The sequence below is a fragment of the Embiotoca jacksoni genome, unplaced genomic scaffold (genome assembly GCF_022577435.1).
Source record: "Embiotoca jacksoni isolate LCO1_2020_lvr unplaced genomic scaffold, fEmbJac1.0.p SCAF_1, whole genome shotgun sequence".
Classification (NCBI taxonomy): domain Eukaryota; kingdom Metazoa; phylum Chordata; class Actinopteri; family Embiotocidae; genus Embiotoca; species Embiotoca jacksoni.
The window spans coordinates 15744883-15772031 of NW_027185229.1; the positions used below are offsets into that span (position 1 = coordinate 15744883).

General features: G+C 40.3%; 1 protein-coding gene across 4 annotated transcripts in view; it reads right to left on the bottom strand.

Moving 5' to 3' along the window:
- cadpsa (Ca2+-dependent activator protein for secretion a) overlaps window positions 1-27149 on the bottom strand; it is a 173261-nt gene that overhangs the window by 24781 nt on the left and 121331 nt on the right. For all 4 annotated transcript variants that reach the window (XM_069141990.1, XM_069141914.1, XM_069142154.1 and 1 more), the window contains 5 exons: window positions 26939-27086; window positions 23056-23130; window positions 22182-22265; window positions 21392-21424; window positions 19286-19393 (listed from right to left, as the gene is read on the bottom strand). In XM_069141990.1, coding sequence (XP_068998091.1) covers window positions 19286-19393; window positions 21392-21424; window positions 22182-22265; window positions 23056-23130; window positions 26939-27086 — 448 coding nt within the window. The remainder of the gene's footprint in view (window positions 1-19285; window positions 19394-21391; window positions 21425-22181; window positions 22266-23055; window positions 23131-26938; window positions 27087-27149) is intronic.

A 27149-nucleotide genomic window follows, 5' to 3' on the forward strand; every position in this document is an offset into this window, starting at 1 on the left:
TTGATTCATTGGCCCTGCTGACACGTGGCACTAACATGGGTCTTGGGTGATCTGATCTTAAGTGGACAGCTCTGTACACATCTGTTCACACCTGACATAAGAATGAGTCTTCACGTGTGCCTCAAGTGACCACTTGTGATCGGATCTTATTTCCCTGCTCTATATGCAAACAAACATGTACATCATGTCAGTACAAAAGTGAATAAACATGTGAACATGTACAGAAACACAAGGAGAGAAGACTCAAAGCAACAGGAGTTTATCGTAATGCGACCTCTTTACATACTCACTTGAGCCCCATCATAATCTGCTGTCAGTTGTCTATACTTATGACGTATTTCATATCTCCAAGTTATTACTGTCAACAATTCTGCTGCAAAATTATTTTTTCATTACAATTTTTTTGTGCTTTAAATGAAATACAATCAACCATGCCGTATCCCAATTTATATTTCTTTTCTACTTTATTGCTGAGCAGAACAGGCTTTTAAAAGGTGCTGTGTAGATACATGTTGTGATGATTTTGAAGATGACATACATCTGTCTGACAGCCATCAGACCCTTGACCTGATATTGAGGTTTGATATTGAGTCAAACCTGAAACTGCTGCCTAAGGCTAATCATAAATACAGTAAGATTGTTATTAACGTCGGCAGTAATTACACCCGGTTAGCTAATCGGTGGTCACTAAAATGAATGTGGAATTGGTGTGCAACTTTGCAAAAACAATGTTGGACTCCGTAGTTTTCTCTGGACCCCTGCCTAATCAGACCAGTGATGACATGTTTAGGCGCATGTCTTCACTTCACCGCTGGTTGTCGAGGTGGTGTCCCGCTAACAATGTGGGCTTCATTGACAATTGGAATACTTTCTGGGGAAAACCTGGTCTGATCCGGAGAGACGGCATCCATCCCACTTTGGATGGTGCAGCTATTCTTTCTAGAAGTATGGCCATGTCTCTTAACAGCCCTAAAACATGACATCCCAGGGTTGAGGCCAGGACGCAGAGTTACAGTCTTACACGCTCCTCTGCAGCTTCTTCAGAGCTGTCACTCACCCAAAACTCTCAACACCTACATTTAAAAAAATACACAAAATTCAACAAATCATGCATCAATAATTTTTTTTTATAAAAATTTATCCTACCAATGGATCAAATAAATATGACAAATAAACATGGACTATTAAATATCAGATCTCTATCATCTAAATCTGTTAGTAAATGATTTGATAACCGATCATCAAATTGATTTATTCTGTCTCACAGACACCTGGCTGCAGCAGGAAGAATATGCCAGTATTGATGAAGCAACTCCTCCCAGTCATATTAATTATCATATTCCTCAAGATTCTGGCCGAGGAGGAGGAGTGGCAGCCATCTTCCACTCAAGCTTATCAATTAACCCGAGACCTAAACTTAGTCGTAATTCATTTGAAAGTCTGACTCTTAGTCTCTCACACCCAAATTGGAAAACACAACAAACAATTCTATTTGTTGTTGTTTATCGCCCACCTGGTCCTTATTCAGAGTTTCTAATGGAATTCTCAGACTTTTTATCTGATTTAGTGCTGAGTTCAGATAAAGTGATGATAGTGGGAGACTGACAGCCTCAGTTCAACATTCAGCTTATTATTAGACTCTATTGGCTTTTCTCAAATGTAAATAAACCCACTCACTGTGGTAACCAAACCCTCCATCTGGTTCTGTCATATGGCATAGAAACTGAAAATTGTTATCATATTTCCTCAAAACTCTCTTTTGTCGGACCACTTTTTAACTACATTTGAAATTAAAATAATAGACTACACAGCAGATTGGAATAAATTCCATTACAGTAGTCAGATAATGCTGTGTCCAAGTTTAAGGAAGCAATTACATGTTTATATTCTTCGATGCCATGTGCCAAAGAAGTGGAAGACAGCTACGTCGACTTTAATCCCCACACAAGTGAATCATCTTGTAGAAAACACTGCAGCATCTCTGCGTACAACTCTTGATAATGCCGTTCCTCTGAAAAAGAGAGCAATGAACCAGAGGAGGCTGTCTCCTTGGTACAAGTCACAATTACGCTCTGTTAGGCAGGCAACTCAAAAGCTGGAAAGGAAGTGGCGTTCCACTAATTTAGAAGAATTTCACCTGGCCTGGAAAGATTGTCTAATATCATAGAAGAAAGCTCTTCGTAAGGCCAGAACTGCATATTATTCATTATTAATAGAGGAAAAAAAGAACTACCCAGGGTTTGTTTTCAGCACTGTAGCCAGGCGGACAAAGAGTCACAGCTCTGTTGAGCCGTCTATTCCTTCAGCTCTCAGCTGTAATGACTTCATTAACTTCTTCACCAATAAAATTCTCACTATTAGGGAAAGACTTGGGCAGACCCTTCCTGCCAATGTTACTGATATGTTGCTGAGCACAACAGCCCTAGAAGCAACCGTGGGATCAGATTCATACCTTGAACATTTCTCTCCTGTTGAGCTCTCTGAGCTAACTGCAATCATGTCCTCATCTGGATCATCTACCTGTCTCTTGGATCACATCCCAACTAAACTGCTCAAGGAAGTCTTCCCTTTAATTAGTACTTCCATATTAGATCAGATTTATCAATCTCTTTTAACCGGGTATGTACCACAGGCATTTAAAGTGGCTGCAATTAAACCTTTACTGAAAAAGCCTACTCTTTATCCAGCCGGTTTAGGAAACTACAGACCAATTTCCAACCTGCCGTTTATTTCTAAAATCCTTGAAAAAGTTGTTGCAAATCAAATTTGTGATCATTTACAAAGGAATGGTCTGTTTGAAGATTTTCAGTCAAGCTTTAGAGTTCATCATAGCACAGAAACAGCGCTGGTGAAAGTTACTAACAATCTTCTAATAGCCTCAGACAATGGACTTGTCTCTGTACTTGTTCTTCCGGACCTCAGTGCTGCTTTTGATATGATTGATCACACGATTTTATTACAGAGATTGTAAAATGTTACGAGGATAATAGGAACTGCATTAGACTGATTCAAATTGTACTTATCTTGTAGATTTCAGTTTGTTCATATCAACGAGTCTTCCAGACAGACAAGAGTTAGCTGAGGAGTTCCACAAGGCTCAGTGTTAGGCCCAATACTTTTTACTTTGTAAATGCTTCCATTAAGAGATATCATCAGGAAGCACTGGATAAACCTCCATTGGTATGCAGATGATATGCAGCTATATCTTTCTATAAAACCAGGCAAAACAAATGAGTTAGTAAATCTTGAAGAATGTCTGAAAGACATAACCAAAGATGTCCTGCTTCTAAATTCAGGTAAAATGGAAGTTATTGTACTTGGTCCTAAACACCCCAGAAACTCTTTCTCTAATCACTTAGTTACTCTTGATGACATTGTCTTGGCCTCCAGCACCACTGTGCGGAATCTTGGAGTCATCTTTGATGACGATTTGTCCTTTAGCTAGCATATAAAGCAAGTCTCCAGGACTGCCTTCTTTCATCAACGTAATATTAATAAAATCAGGAAAATCCTTCCTCAGTGTAATGCAGAAAAGCGAATTCATGTATTTGTTACTTCCTGGCTGGATTATTGTAATTCTTTGCTGTTAGGATGTCCAACTTACTGATTAAAAAACCTGCAGTTGATCCAAAATGGTGCAGCAAGAGTACTGAGGTTTCTTCCTGTTAAGAGGGAGTTTTTATTTCCCTCTGTTGGAGGTTTTTCTCCCTTAAAAAGGAGTTTTTCCTTACTAGCTTATGTGGGAATTGTTGAATTGTTGAGTTTCTCTGTATAATATTATAAAGGTCTGCTGTAAGGACTTTAATGTTTTAAGTGGTGTGAAATAACCTGTACTGTGATTTGACGCTATATAAATGAAATTGAATTGAATTGATATAATGCGTTAATATTTTATTGTGGGTACATAGTCTCGCATCATTACATTGGCATGGATGCAGCAGGATCCCTAGAGCAATTGGACAGCGGCAGTGGGTAAGGCTCATACCTTATGAGCACAAATGCTCTTAAAAGTCCCTTGTTCGTATCCCGGTCGGGTGAACCATTAGCTGCATGGTGTCTCTCTAATCCCTTTTCATTTCCTGTATTTTCTGTCTGTTTCAAATGAGTGCAAAAATGCCCCAAAACATATTGTCTATTTTTATTATAGAAATATTATTTTCAAACATAATAACATTTGGGGGACATAAAAAAAGAAGAAGCTTGCAACAGAAAACATTTAACTAATATTTGTGTAATGTTTTTTGAGAACATTATCCTACCTTCAAGAAAAACACCGGAAACAAACCAACAAACAAAGAAAAAACTAAAACTTCCAGATAAAAACACTACTAGAACATAACATCATAATATTCTGAAAACGTTTTAGGACAAAACATTCTCACTCTGATTCCATATCAGTCCCTACAGCTCCTCCCTCTATAAAGTACCGTTATTATTTATGGGAATGTATGTTTGTTGAAGTACCCATTTTTCATTTTTATGAGAATTTTATAATCTGATAAAGTGTCCAGGGCCCCCAGTAGTTTTTAAATAAAATTCTCTAAATTCTCAAACCTGTCGAAATGTGGGTTGGTGCCCAAAAGGGACTAACGCATAACTGGCACTGCACTGGCACTGTTTTGGTGGAAAAGAGGGAAGAGTGGAGCATTAAGCAGCTAAAGGGGCAGAGCTAAAATACAGTAAATATTAAACTTATATTCAACAGGTGGACAGAAACATGCCTCCAAATGAATGATAATGTTGGTCCATAACTGCTCGATGTGGAAATAAACAGCTGTTAACAAGTTCATCAAATTAGCTCAAACGATTTTTGTTGCTCGCGAACAGAGCCCAGCACAGTGATGTGCACGGAGCACATGCAAGCAATAACTTTAAAGATTAAGTATTTCAAGTTGCACTGCTTGATTGACATTAGCATTTGAGTGACACATGTTTTTGTGACCACTGGTTGATTTTAACTTATGCCTGAGACTTGAGCAGTGTGTGGGCATACAGTTTTGTGGCAAAGTTGTCGGGAAATTTGGCAAGAATTCTATTTAGTTCACTGCATGAATAACATCTAAATGAATCATAAAAACCACGTCACAAAGAATTATGAATAATTCTAGCAGTTGAAGAAGAACGACAAAAGTAACAATAATAATGAACAATGGCATGAAGCATAGGGCCCATCAAAATTAAAAATAATTACCAACAAGAATGTTGAGTGGGATTGTTGTTACCCAATAATATCATCAATGATAACTGTACAGCTATTCAAGCACAGTTAAAACCATCATGGTTTCCACATGTAAGTGTGTTGTTGCAACACAGCAGCAGCAATAAACCCACAAACTACTGCAAACATACCTACTGTGGTTTCAGCTATTCAAGCACAGTTAAAACCATCATGGTTTCCACATGTAAGTGTGTTGTTGCAACACAGCAGCAGCAATAAACCCACAAACTACTGCAAACATACCTACTGTGGTTTCTCCTATTTTGTACAGTTTTAAGCAGACTACTTTGTATCATGTCTAAAGGCAAAATATGTACATCTTTCCACACCACAAAGGCAGGGTGAAAAGCCTGCAGTCAGAGCTGCCTCCTGACACCATGCTGACTACATCCCGCAGCCATCCCACGGCCACCTTCACACATCTGGCCTATCAAATGGTTCCAAGGGTCGGACTGTCGGTTCTGGAAAGTTACAAAAGCTGTCCTCCTCGATTCTAGCGGCTTGAAGGGGAATTTTTCGATGATTCAACAAGCAGCCTTCCCTATTTTAGTTGGTCATTGGTGTGTGGATGACAGACTTTAATAAGACGATGTGAAAACGCAAGTAAGTGTAACCCTGTTTGACACATAAACATGTTTTCAAATGTTTCTGATTTAGTGTGGACAGACAAGAAAGGGCTTTTCACAGAAGCTGAATGAGGCTCAGCATCTTGTACTGGATATTGTTGTCCTCCTACTTTCTCTGTCTTTCATTCAAGTAAGTGGCTATGTTAAATGAGGAAGGAGTGGAGGGGCTCTGAAATTGGGACTGAAGTAAAGTTTTGGGCTCAACAAGCTCACGGATCTCAAACTGTGTGGATTGTGCCGGTGACACAAAAGGCAAACTGTGGCTGACCATTGACTGCAGGTTGAGCACAGCTGGGACAGCAACTAAATGGGCTCACTGGGCATTTCATCCAGGCAGCTGGTTAAGGAAGGAGTGCTGAGGAACAGGATGGCAGGAAACCTCAGGCATAACATCACAGGAGAAAGGTAAATGTTTATCTCAGGTTTTGTTTTTCCTTTTCAGGCCAGCAATCTGGGTCTTTTACAATAAACCCCTCTACTTCTACCTGCAAGTGTCAGTTAAACGGACAAGAGAGACTAAATAAGGAACTTTATAAAAACACATTGGCTTAGAGAAGGATTGGGTGTATATTTGGGGTGGTGGGTGGTGGGTGGAAGGGGTTGAGGGACCATGTTGTGAGGAACTAAACAGTTGGAATTATGGTCAGCGACCAGTCATTGAGTAAACATACAATGAGCGACAGAAAAGCTCTGTGGTGGACAATAAAAAAGAAAAAAAGCCGCCAGCTTCGGGCCCTGAGAAAAGTGAGCCATTCTACTTACAAAGAGCCGCTTAGGGGTGGATTGAGGGAAGAAAAAAAGAGGGCTAAAACACTTGTGGGCTCAGGGAACTCTATAGGGGGAGTGAAAATGGAATAAGCCAGCAAGCACTTGAGGGTCCCGCCGAGCACCTGAATGGGACAGAGGGGTGGAGCGCAAGAGGGGGGTCTGGAGAAGGTGAATGGCCTTCTTTTTGGGTCCAATTTGTCTCTTTTCACCCCGCTCGCCCTGCTCCGGCTCTGACAGATGTACAAAGAGGGAGCGGCGCTGGGCCACTCATCCACATATACCCGTGAGCAGCTGTCACTTTTGTCAGACAAGTTAATCAAACAAATGCCACCGTACCTCCCTTTTTAACAAGGCAGAAGGAAAGAGGGATAGAAGGGGCCTGTAAAAGGGTGATAGAGACCCAAGACATGACATGTGTGTCCTCGATCAATTCACCCCGCCGGCCCTCATCAATAAACCAGTGGGACCTGACAAAGGAGAAGTCTCCATTAAACTTGTATTTCCCTCCTCTAAGGATGATCATGGCTTTAGCGTCCTTGCTGTTTTCTCTCAGCAACGCGGAGCTGGGAATGCTCACAGAGGATTTAGACCTTAAAGAAACGAAGCAGGGAAACAAAATGCTCTCAGTAATTATTAAGGACTCTAAGCTGCTTACGGACTTCATTAAACGGAAGTGAAACCTTTTCAGAGCATGTTTTGAACAGTCACACAGTCCATCAAACCTATCCTGTATAGCTGGCCTTTTTTATTTTTATTATTATCATTATTGTGACCTACTACTTTAACCATTATAATCCTTTTACAGTTAATTTCTTTAAATTTAAAGGAGATTACTAGCTGGCATGAAAAACAACAAGACGACATCAATGTAGTACTGCAGTCATATTGTTGTGGAGGAAAGACTAAGGACATCTAGTCGTTGTCTCTTAAAGACACTAAACTGCTCTGAAAAAGTAAATCCTACAACAAAACATTGCAGAGATAAACTTCAGCTATAGTGCTGGTTCCAATAGTGGTTCTACTTTTCTCACTGAGTATCAATAAGAAAAAAAGAGATACAATTATCGGATCTCATCCTTCTTAGCATATTATTTCATCACTTACGTGATATATAATTTTATGTTGACCACAAGCAAAATGATTTAAAGTCATTTTATAAAGTGCTGTTATAAATGCTGCAAACACTAACAAAATGATGTAAAATGTTTTAGTTATATTAATTTTCCAGGTAGTTTTGCATTTGCCGTTTATATTAGAATCAGTATTAGATCCTTATAAATATCATACATACTAATTTCAAACTGCTACACCAGGCCCTATAACTCCCCTAAAAAGCCTTCATTAACAGTTAGTCTATTGAAATAAAGCAAAAATCATTTTCCAACCTTTTATATTCTATTATATATTTTAGGATTTTTTTTTTTTTAATTTTTTTTTTTAACTCAAGCTTTGTCTCAAGATTCTGAATAAAATACAACCAAGTCATTTGAGCAGAAGAAGACGGCTGACAGACGGAGGGAGTTAGTTTTGCGTTTTGCCTGAGCTCAGTGTTGATTAAATTGTTCACTTGGTGCGGCTGTGGGTCCAGCGGCTCGTGACCAGAGCCGGAAAAGTGGTGAAGTGTCCCCGGACAGCCAAGTGGTATGACGACATCTCCATCACTTGTGAATCTGCGGGCATTCTCTGTCACCATTATCCCCCCCACACACACATGCGCACACACAACCATCCACAAATGCACCCATTGTGACCAAAGTGCTGCGGTGGCGACGACAACAATCTCAAATCCCCCAATCTGCAGCTCAATCTGACCTCTGACCTCGCCCTGCTCCACCACAGCCGTGCGGCAGTTGGTAAGCAGAGCGAGACGGGAGGAGCAGCAGCGATTGAAAAGCGCTTTAACTTTCGTCACACAGAAGTGCAATTTCGCCACGCTTGTGAATCTGATAACTACCCAAGGTCAACGGAAATACTTCAAATCAATCAATGACTGCACTGCTAATCCCCTCCGGGCAAAGGCAGATTAAGTGTATAATTGACCTGTGTAATCCCAGTATCTGCAACTCTAGCCTCGGTGGGAGGGGGGGTGGGGTGGGGGGGGGGGGGCGCTAACAGATTCACTGGCACTAGAGCACCATCTCAGTCTTCCTCTTCCTCCCTGTTTGTTGCAGGGGGAGCACCATGGGGCAGGAAGCTGTGGTGTGTCAGTGCAGGGTTGGATTTGGCTAAAACCGAAGACATGGCTTTTTTTTAATCAATGATCCCCAGGCTGCGCCGTGCTAAGTCCCCCTCCAGTATCATTTAAGCACATCTGTTTAATCTGGGCCTCTTCAGCCACTCTTTCAGAAGAGAGTGGGGGAGGGTGTGTGTGTGTGTGTGTGTGTGTGTGTGTGTGTGTGTGTGTGTGTGAGAGGGGGGGGGGGGGATTTGCAGGGGAGCAAATTAATTTCTCCATGTTCCTCTGACAAAGACGCAGATCTCATAATAACTTACAAAATATTCCGACTACTGTCGGAGTTACACATCACTTTCAAAAGATTGCAAAGCTCTGAAACCCTGCAAATAAAGAACGCAAGTCATACGGAAAAGCTGCTACAAGTTGTACCACAAGTTTCAAAACCTCCATCATTTTCCCTGAAGTATCTGGGTGTGGGCTGCGGTGCGATCAGCCTAAGCATGGTAAACCTTATCCCTGAACACTTCTTATAACACTTCCAGGGCGATCCCGAGTACTCCGGGGTCACATTGGGTGTGTATATTCTTATCTATTGTAGGTTGGATGTGACTGGAGTACTTCCAGGGACACACCTCACCAAAACTGGCATGGCGGAGCCCAGTGCCCACAATGCACATTACTTCCTGTCAATCTTTTAGGACCGATAGGGCTGATACAAGTATCAAAAGCCTGTAAGAAAGCCAGTCCCACCATCTCCTACTACTAACAAGTCAATACACCTGTTATGTGTGATCAGATAAAGTGACTGATGATAATTGATAAAGTAAAAAGGTATGAGCAGAACAAACACAGCTTAGTCATTTTTTCAGTGCCACTACAGTGCAGAGGTTGCAATTTGAAATGTAACCAGTCTTTTTAAAAACATCAGTTTTCAGTGGGATTAATGCTCTTTCAGTTTGCAGGCAAAATGTTTTCAAATGTAACTGCTTAAAAAGGTCATAACGCGGGGCAACCACATATCAGAAAATAAAAGCAACTTCACAACAGCCACCCCTCTGTGGGGGATTTCCAAGCAAACTTTAATCATGATGGCACAGACACCTGCTTTCAGCGCAATTTTCACAAAAGCAATAATCATAATGAAACAATTCTATGACTGGATTACTGTTCAGGACTATGGTCAATAAAATGACATAAAGTAAATCTGATTTTGACGCTGAAAAGGAACACATTATATGCTTGTGATGGAGCAAAAATAAAGTGAGAGGCTTTCTTTCCCCTCTGTGATTGGTCAGAGAAGTGGGTCAAATATCAATTAAAAATGTCCTGTTCTGACAAGCCCCCCTGCCTACTAATCTCTGTCAGAACATGGGTATAAGCACTTGTTAATGTGTCTCAGATTATGATTCATTTCTTAAGACACTGTTTTTTGTTTAACATTATCAGCATTAGACCACATATGGGCTTGTCTGCTGTCACTAGACATCAAATTGTGAGTGTTGACACATATTTAGAAATTAAGAGGACACAGAAAAATACTGTAATCGGCTTACTGTGGCTGATACTACTCTTGCAATAGATGCATGTCATAACCCCAATTAAAAAGACATATAACCTTAGGCTTAATGTCTCCAGAAAAATCAAAGCCAAAAATGTTTAAGAAACCTAAATTACTTGAGGAACATGCAAAACGTTTCCACTAACCCTGTGCTCCATCTTCAACCTGTATTTTATTATATTATTTCAGATTTTTATTTTGTTTTGTTCTACTGACTGTGTCCAGACCAAAAACACGATGATGTTCATCTTCACATTTGGCAAGAATGTGTGAAATGAAACATACATAAAGGACTTGATGTGTTGATGCGATATGAAATGTAATCTCTTTATCACGGCCTCGGGACAGTCGATGGACTTCTTTCATTCTACGCTATGGCCCATTGAAGGATTGAAATACTTTAATCCTGTCAACCAGCATAAAAAAATGTGTCCTGCCGGGTCAAAAAAAACATCATATAATGTCTTTATCGCCTAAAAAAAACTAAATGGATTATATGTAGGTGAGTAAGTGCAAATTGTTTTCCAAGCATTTATTTTTGTTCCGCTTTTCTTTGTTGTTTACATTTTTGTTGTGTTTTTCATTATTTCAAATGAATTATAGAAAATTCTTGAAAAAAAAACTGATTTTGTATTGCAAACAAGTAAAGTTTTTGCAGGGTTTGTCAAATTAAATAACAAAATGTTATTTTAAGACTCACAAAAGGTATGACTAAGTAAATGTATGCAATTGCAGGAAATGACCACAGCAAAACCAATAAGCCATAAGACAATATTTCTGTGTAAGGAGCTGTCTTATTGTGATCGTGAATGGGAGCCGTTGTAATCCTCACCAGGGGGAACGGACGAAACAGATAAATAAATGAAGTCCACTGGGGAGGGGAGGGGTCGCCTAACAAAGCAAAGATTAGGGGGAGTCCATCTTGACCTTATTTTAAGAAGACAACATTCCCCAAACCCAAGACGCACACACACACACACACACACACACACACACACACACACACACGCTGGGGTATCTGCTTTGGTGGGCTGCAACACTCTCATTTATCGGGGCTCATGTACATTTACCTTTAACTGATTACCACGCATGCTGTGTTACTCAGTACTGACTTCTGCGGTGCCACAAAATTACTGTGTAATATTTAATCTGCATAAAATCACCCCATCCCCACTACTTTATGGCTGTACATGATGCCTTAAAATATACTTTTTTTTTTTGTCTTCAACATAACCTGCATTATGCATCTTTTACTATTTTGAATAATGTTTTTCGAACGAGGCCTATTTCAATGATGACATTGTTAAGAGTATGAAGATGCTTTTAAGACATGTTGAGGTAAACTGCTGCTCCTCCTGCATAATCATACTTATGCAAGACAGGTGAGGCAAATTTTCCAGATGTGCATTTCTTAATAAACCAGTTACTTAGGCCATATTCACAGGACAATAAAAAAAGCTAGTAGGACTCCATTCAAAAATTAATACTCCTACAACCCAGCAAAGATTAAAAACAAATAGTTCAACACACCCACCAGGCTTCACCGCCTTCATCCAGAATGAAATTCAAGTGGTTTCTCATCAGACAGGGTTCCCACACAGTCAAATGTCAAATTCTGTGACTTTCACTGACTAAAAAGTCACATTTTTTCATGACCATAATGATGTGAAAAACAGTCCGCCGTTGTACTGATCAGGAAAAAAAAAATCAGTCACATGATTTAATTCTCAGCAGTTTGTGAGCTTTATCTATTAGTTCACAGGCTTTCTTAGAACAATAACCTAAAGTTTTTTTTTAGGTGGTTAAACAATAAACTGAGAAAAATATGTCTTCTGAAATGAAAACAAAATGATTGTGGGAAGGGGATAAAACCACTCAGGAAACAAGTTCAATAACAATATATAGAAAAACACTTCATGGAAAATATTCCTTTTTGATAAATGGCAACTAAAATTGAAACATGCTGCAAAAAAAATTGCCAATGACTTAGCCCAAAAAAAATCATCAAAAATCATCAAATTCCCCAACTTTCCATGTGTGGAATAGATTTTTTTTGTTGTTCTTTTTATATATAATTCCCTGGTATTCCAGATATTCCATGAAAAGATGGAAAGTTCCAAAGCAGCTGAAATATCCTCAATGCAGTGACTCAATACTGAGTATTTTATATATAAATCAAACTTAAGGATAGCTCTGTTTGTCTCACTGGGACTCTTAACATCGTACATTGCCTTGTTTTCCTTTTCAGATGATAATTCATCATAAAACCTGACTGTGCCTGTCAGTAACACATCCATCCCCCTGCATTTTTTTGAATGAGGTACTCTTGTCTAACATTTGTCTTTGTCTGTGACATCATTAAAATCCAGAGCTCAAACTATGTCCAACCTGCAAAACTCGTACTTCTCTGGACGGGTTTGCTTCTAGGTTTATGGAAAAGCTTTGTCCCACCCTGGAAAATGAGCTCTTTCCCTCAAATCTAAAAATAATAACTATGCAGTGTTATAAACATTATATGCTTCTAAAAAAAAAATCATACATTAGGTCAAATACAATTAATGAAGAGAGAATTTAAGTGACACTCTTGTCCTTGTCTCACCTCATTATACTCAGTACTCTGCAGCAGTGGGTTCTGTTCAGCTTTTCTCTTTGTCATCGTGTTATTCTCACATCAAGTCAAAGTGTTGAGTCACTTTTCATTTATGAAGCAACTGATCTTTTATCCTTCTGATTGTTTTAGAACATGATTCATTCAAAGTTTTACATGATGATGGGTTGTCAGAGGCTACTGCAGTTAGCATCACGATGTATTACACTAAAGCTGGGTTTATACTCGATGCAAAGGATTAATGACAGTCCTGCCATAGATTCCTATTGAGGGCATTAGGGCTTCAGTTGGCGACACTCGATGGATGTGTACATGATCAGGCCACATTGTCCTATACTGTATTGTATTCACAATTGTAACTGCCTACACTGTGGTATAGAACAAAATTGTGCTACACATACAGGAAGCTTGCCATGTATCATGGTGATATTAGTTATATGAACGCACCACCACCTATTCTTCTCTCTTTAGATGTTTTGTATCAGAACGCTCTGAGATAATTATGAGGACTTCACTGTTGGTACAAGCCTTGGTGACTTTTAAGATGAGTGTAGATTCCTTTTTGTATCACTTAGAGGAGACTGTTGGGTTACTGTTGCTCAGGTTTTATTTAATGCTTTTATAATGTTGTTTTCCAATGTTTCAGACTTGTCCTTTATTTTCAGTTTTGAAACTTTGATCCTGTGCCAGATTTTTTTGGGCCATAGCAACACTCTGCCTAGTATTAATCTTGGTGTTGATTTAATTATTTTTTTCTTTTGATGAAAATGTGTTCTGGTTTTAGTCTAATTTTAGTCATTTGATAATTGTTAGTTATTGTCACAAAAACTGAATACATTTATTCTAATTTTTGCATTTTTTTTCTGTTTATGTCTTGGTGAGGCTACAGCTGTGGCCATCTTTGTGCACGTTTACAGTGTGAGGAAACATTTACTAATTCTCAAGACGCTGCATGTCACTGAATAAGACTTTGCAGTAAAATAGAGATTAATTTATTTATCCATTCACCTGCCTAAAACAATGTCTAGTTTCTTAACTGACAATTTTACCATAGTTCTTGTTTTAAAGTTTGCAAAGAGATGTTGTTGAAATGAACACTTCATGCCCACAATAAAGTCTTCCTTGAGTGTGAAATAAATTATGACCACCACCACCTAATATGGTGTTGGTCTTTTGTATGCCACCAAACAGGTCCAACCCACCGAGGTTTGTACTCTACAAGACGCCTGAAGGGACCCTGTGGTGTCTGCAGGTACCACTCCTGACAGGAGCACCCACAAGCTGTTTCCAGTGATGCTCTGACAGTAATCTCGCCATAACAATTTGGCCCTTGTCATGGTCGCTCGTTTAATGTGAAAACCAGCTGTTTACTTGCTGTCGTATGAAGACATGCAGGGTTGTTACGGTAAAATCTGTCTTATTAGCTTCATCTGTGAGAGGTCAGAATGTTTCAGCTCATTCAATTATTGTGTAATGTTCACATTAGCAAATAGAATATTGACTTTACTTTCATATTATAAAACTGAGACACAAACAGGATTGCAACTGAAAATGACTTAATAGGACAGAGACAGAGAGAGAGAGAGAGAGAAAGAGAAATAGATAAAAAAAAATGTTAGAGTGACAAGAAAAGCACAACAGAGCTGCAGAGAGCAGCCACAGACACCTTCATCGTCCTCGGTGACGCTGGAGGGAGAACTGATACGGAATGACAACAAAGAGAAGCCGGGCTGAGACAAATCCCAGCAGAAATGCTCTTGCAGAGGAAAAGAGGATACATGGCAAAGCAGCGGGTCAAACTGCAGCAACAAACAGCAAACATCCAGCAGTGGACACCTCTCTGTCACCCTCTGTCAGGACAAACTGAGAGGGAGACGATAGGAGACGGAATATACCTCAGAGCCTCGAGTGAACACAATGGCACGGAGAGATGGATGCAACATTAAACACACACACACACACACACACACACACACACACACACACAGTCAGGATGAGGAGGTGACAGTCACATCCGACAAAGGGATCACACAACGTGGATGATGTGCTCGGTTAAGTATTCTTCACTCCATTTTTATCTGTCTCTGTTTCAGTTGATTTCAACTTTAATCTTAAATTGTGGTCGTTTCTTTATTATGTTGCTCAGATCTGCAAACACTGTAACATCACTACCACAAAGTCTGACAGTGCGATCAGACAGGTTGTGAACAGTTTATCTAGATGAACTAAAACCACTTGATTTGGAGGTCAAACTGAAATTGTGGAGAACTACAGTCCACAGGTCACACAGATCAAAAGTGGTCTGTAAAGTGTGATGGAGGTATTCTATATTTCCTTTTTGTCATTACTTCAAAATTGTCTGTGACCTGGGTGTTTGTTTACAACCTGTCTGATCATCCGACTGCTTGTGTTTGTTGACTCATTCCCAGATACAAGAAATGAACAGGACCTATCTTTGTAAAATTAAGTTAGAACAGAAACAAATGACAACTGAGAAGTGTTTTGGATTAACTGACAGGCGACTGCCTTTGTCTGAGCCCTGGATAAAGCAAATTCCAGAAGTCGAACAAGAAGAAATAAAGGCAAGGATGACTTCATTTTGGCTAAGAGTCGAAAGAAAACATGTTTGTGTGATCGTGTTCACTCTGAGATCAAAGATTACCCAGAATTACAGGCGGATCCTCACTGCCGAGTAGGGGGTCACCCCAGGAATGATTTAGCTGAGCGGGTAAGCCAGACAGATCCTCATACAATCTCTCTCTTGATCAATTTATTTAGTAGATCACAGCCTGAGCACTGTAGGAGTGCTCTGAGTGAGTGATCGCTCTGACAGGAGCGTGAAGCAGTGAACACCAGCTGAATGCTCAGGACTTTCAGCTAGTGTGGATATCCATTTAGATTCTTAACGTTGATAAATGAGAATCTAAAGTGCAACACAACTGCAGTGTGTGACATGCACCAATCTAATATCATGTCATCAGCCTTTTTATGACCAGCTCTGCCCTGGTCAGTGACCTGACTTTATCTGTCATCATTAATGATGGTGACATGCACAGGACATTTGTATTTATCATGGCTCATTGTCTGCTTCCATGTATTGTTTGTACATCTATGCCAGGAGTCTCCAATCTTTGTTCTTTAGGAACTTGTTTGATAAAATTAAAGTGTACGAGAGCTACTCATGTCCAGTAATATTTAGTCACATATGAGCTCCACCAAAACCAGTTGAAAAAGCTTGCAGGTGAACAATAAAAAATTGATAAAAAAAAAACAACAACACACATTTTGTATCACAACAGCCTAAATTCAAAGCAAGTTTTTTTCTGTATGCTTTTAATTTGAAAAGCCGCAGAATTCAGCCCAGCAGCGATGTAACATTGATCTCTCACTCAGTAACAGATATATATCTATAATCCCTTCAGTGTGTTCTGCGTCTTCCCCAGGGTCTCCTGCCAGTTGGGCGTGCCCAGGAAACCTCCAGTGGGAGGCACCCAGGAGGCATCCTGATCAGATGCCTGAACCACCTCAGCACAGCTACTACGAGCTCCCTCCTGATGTCCAAGCTCCTTACCCTATCACTAAGGCTGAGCCCGGACACCCTACGGAGGAAACTCATTTCAGCCGCGATCTCGTTCTTTCGGTCGCGACCCAGAGCTTGTGACCATAGGTGAGGGTCGGAACGTAGATCGACCGGTAAATGGAAAGCTTCACCTTCCGGCTCAGCTCCCTCCTCACCAAAAGGAGATACTTAAACTCCTTTGCTTGGGGCAGGCACTCTGACCACACCTGGCGGGGAGCAATCCACCAGTTTCCAGCAGAGCACCATGGCCTCAGATTTGGAGATGATAACTCTCATCCCACCACTTCACACTCGACTGCAAATCGCCCCAGGGAATACTGGAGGTCACGGTCTGAAGAGGCCAACAGGATCATATCATCTGCAAACAGCAAAGAGGCGATCCCAAGACCCCAAACCTGATGTTCTCCTCCCCCCGGCTGTCCCTAGATATCCTGTCCATGAAGGTCACATCGGTGAAAAAGAACAGTCCTGGAGGAGGCCAACACCCACCGGAAACATGTCTGACGTATTGCAGAGAATACGAACACGGCTCCTACTGCAGTTGCAACGGGTCCAGCACCCCGTACTACCACAGTACCCCCCACAAAAACCCCCGAGGGACCCAGCAAAAGCCTTCTCCAAGTCCACAAAGCACATGTAGACTGGATAAGTCTTCAGATGCTGCCTCCTCTCCAGGGGGCATGCTGGTCGGGTTTAGGAGTTCCACAAAGTTCTCTTTCCATAGCCCGATGATATCCCCCGTCTGAGTCAGCAGTCCCCCCCCTTCCCTCCCCCCACACCCCGCTGAGAACAGCCTGGGGTAGGCCCTGGTTTAACTTTCTGAGTCGTCGGATGGTTTGTCACAACTTCATTGAGGCCAACCGAACTCCTCCCATGCCCGAGTTTTTGCATCCGCGACCACCGCAGCTGCAGCCCTTCTGGCCTGCCGGTACCTCTCAGCTGCTTCAGGAGACCTGAAATTCAGCCCCTCTCCAGGAGCTTGGTTCCAGAGCAAGTGCTGTGCGTGGAGGTGAGCCCAACTATATCTAGCTGATACCGCTCCACCTCCCGCACCGGCTCCAGCTCTTTCTCCGCCAGCGAGGTGACGTTCCACGTCCCTAGAGCTAGTCTATGCCGCCGGCAATCGGCTCGCTCGGGCCCCCGGCCAACAATGCACCTAACCGCGATGCTTGGTCCAAAGGGTGGCTGCTCCATGATGTTTCTTAGGGCCGAGCCCAACTGGGCCCCATGGGCGAAGGCCCGGCCACCAGACGCTCACCGGCGAGCTCCGCTCCCAGGTCTAGGATACCAGGATACCCCGTTACCCCGTTTTCCCTGATCCGGGCAGTGTGGCTGAACTCTGTGTGCTGCTGTTCATTGGGGGACTTTTGAACTCTTAGTCTGGGCTCTCCCCTGAGACCAGTTTGCCTTGTGAGACCCAACCAGGGGCTGATGCCCCAGACAACATAATTCCCAGGATCACTGAGCCACTCAAACCCCTCCACCCCGTTAAGGTCGCGATTCTCAGAGGGGCCAAATTAGTCTATGTATGGGAAACACTGCATATTGTTCAAAACCTTCAGCAAGCTACTTGGAAACCTCCTCCTGACAGCAGCCAGTGTCTCCTCATTTATGTGCCTGTCTGTACTTTATGACAAAAAGTTTGAGTTCTGTCTTTTCAGATAGTAATCCACACCTCACTAACCTCAGAGTTTTCAGGCTTCTTTTAAAGCAGCTAATGAGATGACCTGCTTGTAAGTCCTCAAAAACAAAATGTGTACAGAATCTGTTGGGGGAGGCTGCCTGTAAACATGGAGGTAAGCCATTGAACAAAGTGATCTTTTGTGCCTCTTTTTCAATTGATTAACTGTTGTTTGCTGACTCAGAAAAGGAGAGCGCTGCTTAGGATAATCCCTCCTCAAGATCAGCTCCAACTGCACACAAACACCAGGAGACAAAGGAGTGCAGGGCGAGGAGGGAGGAAAGCATTGTAGAAATACAGGTCTCACAACAACAAAAAAAGGATCGCATAGAAGGATTCGCATCAAGCCTTGGTTCAATACACAACTCATCAACAGGGATTGTTTTAGCACTTTTTGGGGAGAAATCCTTCAGTTTGACCCAAGAGGAGGCTCAGCAGCCAAGCTTAGAGATTTACAGATTGTTTTGGAGTTATTTGACCTTATGTCACATAATGGCGTAAACAGCATCCTGAGGCTGTTTTGCAAGTTGATTACAGCTTGAGCTGATTACAGTTTGTCAGCTAAGGAGGAGGATACTGATGCGTCAGTACAGTCAGCTTCACAAAGGGACTTGTGAAGACTCAAAGAGATATGAATCTGCACAAAATGTTGGCAGAATGACAGACAAGACGTTCAGAAGTTATACACCAATGAGATGTACCTGCAGGTCCATCATAACAAACACACCCTGATTGATTTCACAGACATGTCAGAATTCACTTAAAAATATCTAAACAATTTATTTTTGGTTAGCATGATCCATGCCAAAACAAAGTCATAGCATTTTTATTTCTGAATATTCAATTCTATAACTGTGATTCAACCTATATGAAGTCCAGTTTAACACGGGTTAAAACAACTTATATCATCAGTTACGCTTTTATACCTTCATTTAGAGGAATCAATTAATAGGAATTTTATAATCACGTGAGGGAGTCAATGTGAAACTGAAAGTTTCACTATTACCACATGAATGTAATCATTGGACTGGATTTAACAGGAAGAGGAGGTGCTGTTGTGGCTTACTTACATCAAATAGTCTCTCTATGTACACCTCCTCGTTGACCTTCTCCCGCAGCATGTCCTGGGAATGACGAACAAACGTCACATATCCATCAGCAATGTCCATCCCTGGCTTCTGCGAAAGACCATGAAAAGGGACAGAAAGAAAGAAAAATGGTATTTGCTCATCCAACTGGTGAAATGTAAAATTATTTCCAGTCCGAATAAAATTGTATTTGCTGAATACATAATATATATATATATATATATGTATTAATTTGGGAGGTAACGACTAGAACAAAAGTATGGCAGTTCAATCCCGTGCCTAATTATTGAATGAATTTCTTCAAAGTGAAAAGTTAGCCCGTTGCCTATATTAAATTACCAAGCACAGTTTGGCACGCAACGATTCTGTTGAGAATATCTACAATTAAATTTTCTTTTTATAAATTGGAGCTTATTGAGCTCTTCAAAATAATAATAAAAAAAAGTGCTTGTGATATTTATACATGTTAACACCTGTACAATTTTTTTTTTAAAAAACACACACACACCATTGTGCTACTATCTTCCTCGCCCTAGCTGGGAACCAATGAAAATTCGGGTGTGTTGTGAGACATCACATCATTGTTCCCGCGAGTGCTATCGATCGATCAACACCATGATGCTGGCCACACAGCACACTACTAGCTAGCTATCTAAATGCTGTTCATGAAAAATTCTGAAATCCTTCTTTGTATGACAAAAAGCACAAAACAGGCAAACTAAAAAAATATGTATTGAGTTTGGCTCGTGAATGATTTCATACAATTTAGTTTGAAGCTATTTATATTCCATTCAGATTGAGATGGTTTGGGTTAGGGTTATAATTTGGAGAGAAGGACCATTAATTCCTTCTCATAGATGCCGGCTGGGGCTGAAGAGCCGTTGTGTTCTTCACTCAGCTCTTGTCACAGAGTTAAGCTTGGCGGGGAACCAGCCCTTGCAGTCTGGGCATGTGCAAAGGGAACAGGGGCACTGCAGACACTCGGGTTTGATGGGGAGAACAGCTTGTTAGGAGGCCTGCCATTCTGACATCTAAAATATTCACTGAGGACAATGCAATTTTAAAGGGCAATTTGTCTTTCTTACATCAACATATCCCATTTTCAGGATAGGATAACACTCTTTTAACCTTCTGCTCTCGGTTTGTCTCTTAAGAATTCCAAAAGTCGTGTAGAGACCTAATTGTGAACTACGACTAAACTTAGTTAACACATCTGCCGTGAAGCTTAAAATGTGTAAATGAGTGTCTTTTTTACCAGTGAAACTCTAATTTTGTACATTAAGGATACAATCAGCACGCTGAGCCAGAAACTGTGACCCCTGCCAGCGTACACAGTGCCTCTTCACATTCACTGACAAGGCATTAATTTGAAATTTGGCATGTTGTTACGGCCGAAGTGTTGGCAGCTAATACAGATCTGATGCACACACAGACACATGTACACACCACCGCCACCGCCAACCTGACAGCAGAATGGGCATGTGTTGTACAACATGGACTCGCAATGTATGCTGCGCAGAGAGTGAGGCACGAGGCATGGCTGTCTGTCAGTATCTGGCCACATGCATATGAATGGACATTTGGGGGAGGAAACACAAGGACAGTCGTTGTGGAAATACAACAATCAAAACCATCTGGATTATGATGCTACATGTGAAAGCATGGTCAAATATTTGTACATGCACAAGAAACACACAAACACACACACATACACAGAGCAAGGGAACAAAATGCCTTCATTTTAAATCCTTTAAACCATTTTAAACTATTATTGGATAAAAGTGAAATGTTTACTGCAAGGAGTAAAACACCAACATTTAAGACTGATGCCAAGTGATACCTGTTGTTTATGGTTTTCAGCAGGAATGAATGAGGTTTAACTTACGTTATATTTAGTTTGCACAATAAGATACAATTAAACTAACTGAGGTTTTTCTTATATACAAGTAATTTGCAGGAGTAAATTAATTTATCTTATTTAATCTGCCATTTTCTCAAAGTATATCTAACAAAGCAAATTAGTGATTAGATTAAGGCATGTTGTCCCACAGTGCACACACATTAAAATCAACAAATATTAATACTTACAGGTACATCCACATACTTTGAGGCAGCTTTCACCTTCACATGAAGGAGGGAGGAGAGGGTGAACAAACAGTCAGTAACCCAGCTGTGGCACCACTTTTTAGAACAAAGGCCACCATGGTGAGAATGAACACCCTATAGTTTAGTGCCTGCTGAACTGGCAACAGTGACTCGAGGTGATTTCAGCTGTAAAAGTGCACTCACAAATTCAATAATCTGGCTTTTGTTATACTGTGGAAATCCAGCTGAGGTGTTAAGCTATTTGGTGCTGAGAAAGGCTTCAGAAAAGGTCAAACTGGATTACATTTACCATCAAAAAATAAAACCCTATACATTTCAAAATACAGAATTACTGAGTCGTCCAATAAATTAAAATGAAATGAAAATTAAAAGCATTTTCATTTGTTAAGATGGCGATTCAGCTAAATTAATTGTGAATTCAGCACTTTTTTTTTGTAGAATGTAATAAAACAGGTAAAAGATTCAAAATGTCATTTATAATTGAAACATGTATCATCGCAAAATTGTTTTTGATATTTTTGTTTTTATTCAGACAGTTAGTATCCCGCAGGTCAAAGTTAAACTTGGAGGCAACTCTTCTTAATCCAACAGTCAAAAACTCAAATGGTCCAATTCAGTGAGTTTGATAATCGAGGAGCCCAATCACCCAAGGACACATGATGCTCTGCACTGGAAATTTGTCCAACAATGAAGCTGGCAAGTATCCTACAGGAAGGTGTGATAGGAAGAAAAGAAGCATGGAGCTGGAAGTATGGATATGCAATGTACTTACTGTGAAAGAAAGGAAGGAAGAGAAGAGTGTTCCTTCATCATATCTGGAGATTTTGGCTAACACGCTCTCTAGAATAACCACAAACTGACCAAGAGGAGAGAAGAAACAAAAGGTGGATGATAAGCAGTGGAAGAATTTTGTTACTTATGGAAATGCAGCACTACCACTAATGATAAATAGTCTGACAAAAATAAAGTCTTGTAAAATTGATACGTATTACATTTGCAGCAACATGTGCTTAAGTATCAAAAACAAAAGTAATGATAGTAAAAATAACTTTCTTTCAGTTGCGACCATCATGTTTTACATTATTACGGATTTGACCTGTAAGAAGTAGCTTAAACTACTTCTCATTAAAGCTCTCAAAGCAGAAGAAATATTACTAGCCCCACTCTCACTGTGGTCATTTTGAATCTTTGTCTGGTCATATTATGTCTCTGTGGTGGTTTTAAATTTATTTGTTGATATTTTGAGTCACTTTGAGTCTTTTGTGGTTATTTTCCATGTCTTTGTGATCAAATTCAAATTTTTCTTTTTATATGTTTTTTTCTCTGTGTCTATTTTAAATTTCTGTGTTGTGGTCATTTTGATTTTCCTTTAGTCTTTCTGTTGTGCTTCTCTGTCTTTGTGATTGTTTTGAATCTCTTTGTAGTCCTGTGCATCTCATTGCCGTTGTTTTATATCTCGTAAATGTTAAATGTCTCATTTTGGTTATTTTGTGTCCATTCGTAGTTGTTTTGTGAAGTTGTTTTCATGGTCATTTGATTGAGTTTCCAATTCAAAACAGTTATTTTAAACAGAGGCTCCGTATCTGTATGGCATGCTCATAATCTGTCCGTGGTGTCTGTGTATACTGTACTGTACTCCTTTGTACCTTTGCTACCAGCAGAGTAATCATCTCTTTCACTGTCTCCTCAATCAGATTGTCAATCTGGGAGTGGTATTGTCTCTACAGAAGAAGAAAAAAACACGTTACTCAGGTCACTCAGGACATTTTAACATTAGCTATACCTCTTGTTCACAACAAACATGGAGAAACAGGGTTAACATTATTTGATGCTTACAAACTGAATGAGCTCCAAAACATATGAAGTCCTATGGTCTTATTGCATTTGAACATTTCAAAAGGTTGTACTTCTGAATTTGCAATTACACTATAAAATGTTTCTCGTAATTGTGAAAAATAAATAATGTATTTCTGTGAGTGTCAATCAATTATCTGTGCGTCTATGTTGAACTGTATGTATTTTTTTTTTCAGAATAACTGTTTAAATAAAGGATGACATAAAAAAAAAAAAAAAACACACACACACACACATACACACACACACACACACACACACAAATAGATGTGGCCATGGCAACTGTCCTTGTCGCACATACCGAAATCTGCTTATGATGGATATAAGCCTAACCCACATCACGGTTGGTTTACAGAAATGTATTGGGGGGGTGACAAATAAATACAACCCACTGTTGTACAGAACACACTGGCCCAACTATAGCTTGTTCGCAAAGCTTTTGTTATTATCTAATGCAAAGAATCAGCAACAGAATATCCCTTCAGCGGTCACTCTTGAGGAAAAGGTCTTTGAGATGGTTAATATAATAAAAACACTGAAGTTCCTGTTTTAAAAACAAGTTGTGTTATCTTTTAATAAGAGACTTGGTGAATTGTGCTGGATTCATGGCATGTTGTATATATGCATGCCTTTGCTGAGCCATCGCATATGATTGCTACCACGCCTCGCTCAGATTCATCGCAAACTATAAAGCCTTGACTCACAACTGAGCTTTATTCCAGGGTAGAATGGTGCTCATACTGGTATACTTTCATATACAAGGCAATTCTTGGGCCTTTTCCATCCTATCTATGTACTTGTATCACACTGATGTGTGATTGACTTAATTCTTTGTGGTCAACTGATCTCTACCAAAAATTTGTACAGAAACTGGGAAACTTTGTTTGGGTACTCTTGACCCTCAGACTGGAATCTATTACAGAGGTTAAAAACCCATTCATTTGATATCATTGAACTTTGAGCAAGAAAGGGACAGAGGAGGAGGTGTGTTTGACCCCGTTGCTAGGTATGACGAATTGTTTTAAAATATGTAATTGGTTGAAAAAGCACTTTATTTGATAATGGGCACAGGATGGACAGTTATATCCAGTGGAAATTAAATGAACTGCATCCCAACATGAGGCTGTGAAAGTGCTGTAACTGTTTGTGTAATCACTCTGCTGATGAAGTTTGTGACCAACCCGAGTAATCACTGCTGCACTGTTGCATTTTTCCAGTTGCCAAATATCTTAGTGCTATGATCACTTTCATTTCTGGTGTTATTGTGTTATTGCGTTGTGTGGGAGATGTGAGTGTGTCTCCAATGAGATCGACCACAAATGTCATCCCTGCACGATATAATCCGTAGTGTTTCATTAACTCACTGTCATTCCTCGTTTGAAGAATATTCCTCCTACCATGTTGTACTTTCTGCAATTTTCTCCTCTGCTTTAGATATTCTTAAGCTTCTTTAAAGTCCTCCTCGCTGCTCCTAACAGTTTTTCCTCTTAAGGGCTAAGATACTTTGTGAATAACTTTTATCTTGACTTGAGTCTTAACTTAAAAAAATATTCTTAGAACATATTATAATTCTAAGGCTGTTTTTCGATTTCTGTCACCAGGAGTAACTCTTAGGCCTGGAACATACTTCCCAGCATGGCGTCATTTCATTTTGCCATCCATATTAACGGATTAAAGCAGCCACACTGCATGCTGAGACCTCCGTCTCACCTGCGTCTCACACCTTGCACGGGCTGGGCGTCACTTATAAAATAGAACCAACGTATATTATTCTCCTGTGCCACGCGCGGTTTCCAGCTAAAATATAGAGGGAAACGATCTGTGATCACATTTGTACTGTTTAATCATAGCGGAAACACAGTGTAGGCTCTAATTATATCATGACGATACTTTACGAGGTAATGAGCGGCGTTTTCCTCCCCTTCCTCCCTCCCTCCCTCTCTGTATCTCTCCTCTGTCTGGGTGTGAGTGCCTATGTGTGTCAGTGTGTCTCGCTATGAACAAGGGTAAACAAAAACCACGTGCCTGCTTTTCAGTTACAACTCATCACTTGTTGGATCTCAAAAATACCACTAATGGCCACTATCAAAGAGAAACTCAGCTCCGCAGATACACACCTGTGACCGTGCCGCGGCTAAACAGCGTGTGAGAGGTAACGCACACGCCAGGCAGGCAGTGTGTTCCATGCCTTAGGACTTGGAAGTTTTATGAACACGGCCCCAGGAAACCAGAGGACAAGAGTCGTTGGGGTGCTGATGTTCTTAGATGCATGGCTTGCATGACACTTTTATTCCTTGGGATGTTTTATATTGTAATTCTACTTTGCTTGTATACTTTATACTGTGTCTGTTTAACTTTATTCGCTCTTAATTTGTGCTGCTGCCTGTTTTGACCAGAACTCCCTTGAAAAAGAGATTTTTCAGTTTAGGACTTTTGCTGGTCAAAGAAAATGTTAAATATATAAAATAAGATACGCTGCTGAAAAATGGATTGATTTGAAAATAAGTGTCCGTGGCCTTCAGTCAAAGTATAGAGTTTGAGTCAGGCTTCACTGTACTGAACAGTACAGCTCACTGGTTAGGAGTGCAGGCTACGTTAGAGCACATTAAACGGATCAGATTCCATTTGAAGTCAAACTGAATGAAATTAACTAAATGTTAAAGGAGAACAAGAATGTGAGGATTAAATAGGTGGACAAACACACACAGAAACACTCATTACACGAATGTAAAAATGCGACAGCTAAATGGAGATGGAGATTGAACAATGAAACCCTCAGTTAGATCCTATTCTTATTTTTTTATTTTTTTGTTTTTCAAATTAAGTAATCTATTTATTTTTTGTTGAAGGTAATTCAAAAAGCCTTTTTTTTTCTTTTGGCCTATATATTGACATATTATGTTATTTACTTATAAAATAATTTTGTTTATCTTACATGTTAACAGATTTAGTGCTTAATACACATTTTTCAGACCCTTTGAGTTGTCCTGTAAAGCAGAGAGCAGTGAACACTTTGAAATGATTAGTCCTGCTACAAAACTGCTGTCATGGAAACTCAGAGGCAGAATCCCTGAAAGGAATCCTTTTGTTTAGCCTTGTAGCACCAACAGAACAGCGAAGGACTTAGCAATAATTAATTCATCGTCAGTAATTGGAATCAGTCTCAAGATTCTGCGAAATATGAGATCTCTCACTTCTGCCCCATGTATATTCAATACTATCTACCCATATGCTAATGAAATCCAAACAGTTCAAGTGGAGGAAGGCAGAAAGGGAAAACTGATGACTAATTATACATTTGGGAACCGGCAGGGGGGGTGAGATTTCAATTGAATTTGTAGCCACACTTACCCAGTCTCTAATAAACTTTCACAAGACAGAGAGAACGAAAAAAAGCAGCAGAAAAGGAAAAACATAGACGTGACATGGCATATGTAAAATTACACATGAAGCAATAGACAAAGGAACAAAGAAAGCTGCATATAAGTAACAAAAAAATAAAGGCTTTCACCTTTTTTTTTTTATTAATTGTCTATATGGAGCATGCTCCAAGTTATTTAACAATTGATTTCCATCAAGTTCCATCACCATGATGTGAGTTTTAGTCATAGAAATGATGATGTCCACGAGCAGTTAGTTTAAACTGTATGGAAAGATTTGTTCAGTGTGTCCTACCTCCTGCCCCAGGTCCATGGCACACAGCTTGGCTGACTGGGCCTTGGCATCCACCATGACATTGAACATGGTGCAGATGGACTGCGGCACACGGAAGTCTGTGGCCCGGCTGCTCTTCTGAAGTTTGGCCTCAAAAGCTGCTCGAGTCCTTTAGAGAAAGGAAGGAATGTCCAAGGCCACAGCATTTAAAATCACCAGGCCCCAAACCCCA